The 6,196-nt window shown below is 47.7% G+C and overlaps 1 protein-coding gene across 1 annotated transcript in view; it reads left to right on the top strand.

The window, feature by feature from the left end:
• Positions 1 to 1,820: 1,820 nt before the first annotated feature.
• The window catches only part of LRP10 (LDL receptor related protein 10), a 10,291-nt gene continuing 5,915 nt past the window's right edge, over positions 1,821 to 6,196 (top strand). Inside the window, exons 1-2 of the mRNA XM_083710714.1 lie at positions 1,821 to 2,330; positions 4,496 to 4,587. Of these exons, the coding sequence (XP_083566840.1) occupies positions 2,264 to 2,330; positions 4,496 to 4,587 (159 nt within the window). The 5' untranslated portion in view covers positions 1,821 to 2,263. The remainder of the gene's footprint in view (positions 2,331 to 4,495; positions 4,588 to 6,196) is intronic.

Raw genomic sequence — 6,196 nt, 5'->3', positions numbered from 1 at the left:
GAGCGCTGCTTGCCTGTTTGGAAATAGTGCACAAGGAAGGGGGAATCGCTGTTCCGAATTCTTTTCTAAACAAAGAGGTTCCAGGGATTAAGCTTGATGTGAAAGGACAACCCCCTAACTTAGTGGGAATGGGTTTAGGTTGGTGTGTGATGTGAGTGGAAGTGCACTCTGCACATGGTCAAAGATTGTCTTGTCTTTATAATGGCTTGCATGTTCCAGCTCCAAAGTCCTGGGGCTCGAATCTTATTATTTATTATAATATAATTTGTTATATTTATTATAAATTCATACCACCCTTCCTCGAAGGAGCTACAGTTCCTTCTCCTCCCCTCCCCCAGTTTTAATCTCTCCACAAACCTGTCAGGTAGGTTCTGCTGAGAGACACTGACTCATTCAAGGTGACATTAAACCCTGTGCCACAGAATATTTGTCCCATAGTAATTATTCCTGGCTCCATTACTGCATTCTGATCCTTTTGCATAAGAAGTTGTGTGAAAAATCCCAGCTACTTGGTACCCACCCTCTTTGGCCCCCTAGAAAGTCCCTGCTAAATGGCAGTTGCCCAGTCAATCTATAAAATAAGTGAAGATTAGAACCCTGAATCTCTGAAACCCTGACACTATCCATAAACAATCCCTTACCAAATGAATTCATGAGCCCTGGTTAGGGGAGAAATCCTGTGCACTGTAGACTAGCTCCTAGACTCTGCACATAATACCCTGAGGTATGGTAAGCTAGTATAGATAATAGTGGAATATTTACCTACTGGTTTTGGTGAGGGCCTGTTTCAGTTTTGCACATGCCACTGTGGCAAGTTAGTACCACTGGGTTTCCTTGCTGCTGCTGTTTTGCTCATCAAACTGCCAGGAGTGCCAGAGTGGAGAGGCAAGTGCTAGAAGCTAGTTGGGGCATAAATGCGCTCCCTGCTTCTGATGTTAGCAGGAATGTGTTAGCACACTCTTGTTGCCTGCTTGCATTCAGTAAAACTATATATTAATCATCCTGATTATTCTGGGGCAGGCAGAAGAAGGAAGAAAGAAGAAGGGCGAAACAGCTGGGGAGAGACAATGATGGATGAGATGCAACTCTTCGCAAAAAGGGTTAAAGATGGCAATAGGAAACGGGGGCGATGGGGGAGGAATGCAAGGCAGCAGCAGCCTGAGCAAGCAAATTTGAAACCTGCAATTTGAGGCCTGGGTGGCGCTTGGCTCCCCTTCTTGTCCCGGCTTGCAGAATCGCGCCGGAGACGCTAGATGGCGCCAAACGCTGTCCAACGGCGGAGTCCGGGAAGGGGAGGAGGTTGAGATTAGGAGCGCCCACTCTTAAAAGGACAGACCCACATAACTTCGGGCAATTTGGGGTGTGTGTGTGAAATGGTATTTATTCCCCCCAGGGCAAGCAGAATCCCAAAAAGGGGCGCTGACTCTTCCGCTCGATCCTTTTCGATGGGAAGGATTCAGAAGGAGGGGGGGTGGGGATTGTTTGAAAGATCAGGTTTTCATGTAAACACCGGTGTCACTCCGGTTTAATGCCGCCCTGTTGCTTTTTGTGGGTCCTGCTTCGTTTTCAGGTCGGGAGAGTCTCTCCCTCTCTCTCTTTTTCCTTTTTTGAGTCTTTACCCACCGGTGGGGTGGGGTGGGAGAATTAAATGCAAAAATTGCTGGCAGTGCCACGAAGTAGTTAAAAAGAGGAGGAGGATGGGTGTGCGTGTGAAAACAGGAATGAGGAAAGGGGAGGGTCAGGAAGGAAGAGGTCACGTGGCCCGCCCCTCCACCTCTCCACCCCTCCACCCCACCCCGCGCTCCTCCCCGCCACGGGCTGAGAAAGTTGCAAAGGCAGGAAGTGGAAGGAGGAAACAAAAGTTTGCAAACATTCGGGGCGGAGAGGAGGGCGACGGGGACGCGTCCTCTGCAGCGCCAGGAAAAAACACCCCGAAAAACAAGAAACCCCGGGGAGGAGTCGGCGGAACGGGGCGCCACGAGGCCCGAGGCCGCGGCGATGGGCCACCAGCAGCGCTGACTTGGCAAAGGGGCCGGGGATGGAGGCGTAGAGGTCAAAGCTGGGGAGGGAAAGGCGCGAGAAAGTGAAAGCGGCCGACTTCCCTCGCAGATTCGGGGGAGTCTTTTCTTTGGGGGGGGGGATTATCTCCTCTCCACCATCCCCAAGGAAGGATCCACCGGCCAGCCTTGAGATCTGGCTTCCTCCTCCGGGGCCACGACGCGTGGGAACCCAAGAGGCGCCGGAGAGGACGGGGAATCGGGCGATGGGGCCCCCCAAGATGCCGACGCCTTCGGGGCTCGCCCGGGGCTTCCTCCTAGCGCTCCTGCTGGGTAAGAGAGGGGCGCGGGGTCGGCTTGCCTTTGGGGGCATAAGCGCCCCTTTTCATATGGTGCCCAGTTGATGAAATGATGGCGATGGGGGAGGGCTCAGTCTGTGCCCCCTCCCCAAGATATGCCGGGGCTCCGGTTCCCACCAGTTCCGACCAGCATATCCAGTGGTCAGAGATGATGGCAGTTGTGGTCCAGCAAATCCTGGAGGGTCAAAGGTCATCCTTTGCAGCACCCCACATTTTTGGTGGCCAGGGGTGGGGGCAGAGATCTGCCCAATCAAAGGCACACCTGTAGCGTTTGGTCTCTAAACCTAAGCCAAGTGTGGTGATGGCCAATCCACTGGTGTGGACATTAACCCCAGGTCTGAAAAAAAGCGCAGTACTTTTTGCAGTGATGGGTCACTGGACCTGGGAGTCCTTTTCTGGTCTCAGGCCAGGTGAGGAAGAAGCTTCCTTGATGGATGGGATACAGGGAGCCTTGCGATGACTGGAGCGAGTTTAAGCATTTCCCTTGCATTCATTCCGGTTTATACCTGATGGAGGAAATCTGAGACTGTGGAGTTCGGCCTAATAGCCTTCCTGCCCGTCTTCCCCAACCTGGTGCCTCTAGTTGTTTTGAACTTCAGTTTCTTAAAACATATGGGGAGCAGAATGTGCTCTGAGTCATGCACCAGGTCAAACCTGCTCTGAATCTCCTCCATTTCCTGCAGGCAACCTGTCAAAGGCCTTGTTTTCCTCTCTGGTTCTCTAACCTGAGAGAAATCTGACATCAAAATATGTCAGTGTTCAGACAGCTCTGGAAGACACGCTATGGTCTTGTGGGGCACTCTGCTGCTGACCTCAGAGTCACCGTAGTCCAGGAAAATATATATATATTTACTGCAAAGGGTTGCTCTGTTCTTATCTTGTTTTTAACAGGCTCTTCACCTTTCTGTTTATAAGGGGTTTTGTGTATTTAGTTCATAGAATTTATAGACTGCTTTATATAGCAACAACAACAAACCAGCCTCGAAGCAGTTTACAAAAAGAGGTTACCAGTCTTTAAAAAAAAGATAAAAACAAGTATTTCATAGAATAAATAGAGTTGGAAGAGACCCACTCCAGGGTCATCTAATCCAACACCCTCCAATGCAGGAACCTCAAGTAAAACATTTAGAGATAATTAAAATCAATGATCAGCTACAAACCACATTAAAACACCTGTCAGTGTTCTTCTGCCTGTCAGGAAAGGCTTGCCTAAACAAAATTATTTTAGCAGGCATATAGCAAGAGTATAGCAAAGGTGCTTGTCTGGTATCAATGTGCAGGGAGTTGTTATTATTACTATTTTATTTATTTATTGAATTTATATACTGCGCTATGCTTGGGGATCTCAGGGCTGTTCACAGAATAAAATCAAGATATAAAACCACAAAATACCTAATAAAAATAAAAGTAGCCCCCCCCCAAAAAAAAACATTTTAAAAGGGCATAGGATGTAAATCGCATCAACCAAAGGCCTGTTTAAAAAAGAACATTTTTGCCTGGCACCTAAAGATGTATAATGAAAGCGTCAGGCGAACTTCCCTGGGGAGAGCATTCCACAGACAGGGAGCCATTGCAGAGAAGGCGCCGTTTTCATGTTGCCACCCGCTGGACCCCTCAAGGAGGAGACACACGAAGAAGGGCCTCAGAAGATGATCTCAGGGTCCGGGAAGGTTGATATGGAAAGAGGCAGTCCTTGACGTATTGCGGTCCTGAGCCGTTCCAAAGTGTGGCTATTGCCACGCTAAAATACTAATTTCTTACCAATGTGGAACAGACAATATGTGGCCAAGTGGGCATATAAAGAAATAAAACCCCTTGTAAACATATTGCAGGTATGTTATTCCCAAGCTGCTGAGGGCTTTATATCCGAAGAGTAGCCACATGGCTGCGTAGCAAATCGGCAACCGTTGCAAAGGTGTTCTGTGCTGGCAAGGTATTGTTTGTTGTTGTTGCCATGCATGAGTATTTATCTACCAGCTGAACTCTGGCAAAGTGCACTCCAACCTCACGGAGGCTTAGGCCACAATGAATGTGCTCCTTCAACATACCAAGAAGTCCTTCGTTTGTGTTCCCGATAAGCAGACTTAACACAGACAGCCTGTCTGGAATTTGACTTTCTCTTTCCTTTCTATTCCTTAGGTGGGATTCAGTTCACTGAGAGCAACTCCTCACACATGGGTGAGTTGGGGGGTAGAGAGGGGGGGGGACAAGGCATGGGGCAGAGAGGGAAGGTGGGTGCTGAGGAGGGGGGTTTTGTTTATATTTGAAGGTCCAGAAAAGAGTAACAAAAATTGTCAAGGGGGTGGAGCACTTCCTATGAGGAAAGGCTGTAGCATTTGAATCTTAGTGAGTGAGGGGAGACATGATAGAAAATTTATAAAATTATGCATGTCCTAGAGAACAGGAGATGGAGAAAAGTCCCGCCCCCCTCATAACTTTTCATTTTCATTTCATTTTTAATTTGTATACTGCCTTTCTATATTACGATACCCAAGGCGGTTTACAGTAACAAAATACGCAACAAACAGCACACTCCTTACCTGATCCAATACAAAAAGTTGTAATAAAGCATAACTTTCAAATGGAATGACTTATATCAGATAAAGTCATGTTGAATTGTCTGTTGGTCATAGTACACAATAAAGCCAACTCTCAAAACATCAGCAAATCATTGTTAAACAAGAGATTCACCCTTAACAATTGCAGTAAATAATTACTAAACTATGATCGATAAAGATAACTGCAAGTCACAATGATTAAAACACCACAGTGCATACAAAACCATGTAAATGGGTCAAATTGGGAAACAGACACATGACTTTTAAAACTATGCCTCCCCCCCCCCCCCCAACTCCTCTTCGGGAAAACTCACAGACATCCAACGAAGTTGAATGTTGGAAGATTTTGGACAGATAAAATGAAGCAATTCTTCAACCAGTGCATAATTAAACTAGGATTTGCTCCCACAGGAGGCAGTGATGACCATCTTGTGTGGCTTTAGAAAGGGATTAGGCACGACAAGGTCTATCAGTAGCTGCTAGCTGTAATGGCTGTTCTTTGTGGTTATAGGCAGTAATGCTTCTCAACACCAGTTGCTAGAAACCTCAGGAGGAGAAAATGCTCTTGTGTTTGAATCCTGCTTGTGGGTTTCCCACAAAAGGATGCTGGAGCAGGACATTGCAGGCTCGTATTGCGGCCTAGTTTTATTTTTATGCAGCCACCTAAATAGTAGTTTGCTAGAAATAAAATTCCTGTGGCCCTCCAGACTTTGTGGGACTCCAGCTCCCCTCAGTCGCAGCCAGCATGGCTCCTGATCAGGGATGAGGAGAATTGCAGCCCATAAATATTTGGGGTGTCACACATTCACCACCCCTGAGGGAAAGGCAAGGGTAGCCAACAGCCAATACAGCCCTTATAGGGGGTGATGCAAGTTGCTGTCCAAAAATAGCTGGAGGTCACCACGTTGGCTATCTCCGCATTGGGTTTGGAGAACCAGGATGCTGTGACAAAAGCTCAGAAGGAGAAGGAAAAGACTGAGGAGGGCACTGAGCGAGTGTCTGGGGGGGGGGGGTGGTAGCCATTTCATGGATAAGTGACAGCAAGGGAGAGACTCCTGAAATGACCATGGAGACTATGGTGCCTAGAAAGATCTTGATACCTCAGTTTTCGAACGTAATCCGCTCCAGAAGACCATTTGACTTCCGAAACATTCGAAAACCGAAGCATGTCATTTCCGGAAGCATTTGCTTCTGGGAAACTCAGCACGGAAGCCGTATTGTGGCACATTCGGCTTCTGAAAAGCGTTGGAAAACCGAAGCAATTGTTTCCGGGTTTTTGGCG

The sequence above is a fragment of the Podarcis gaigeae genome (genome assembly GCF_964106915.1).
Source record: "Podarcis gaigeae genome assembly, chromosome: 13".
Lineage (NCBI taxonomy): Eukaryota > Metazoa > Chordata > Lepidosauria > Squamata > Lacertidae > Podarcis > Podarcis gaigeae.
Note: the sequence above shows the minus strand (reverse complement) of the source record. Positions and strands in the feature narration are given on the sequence as shown.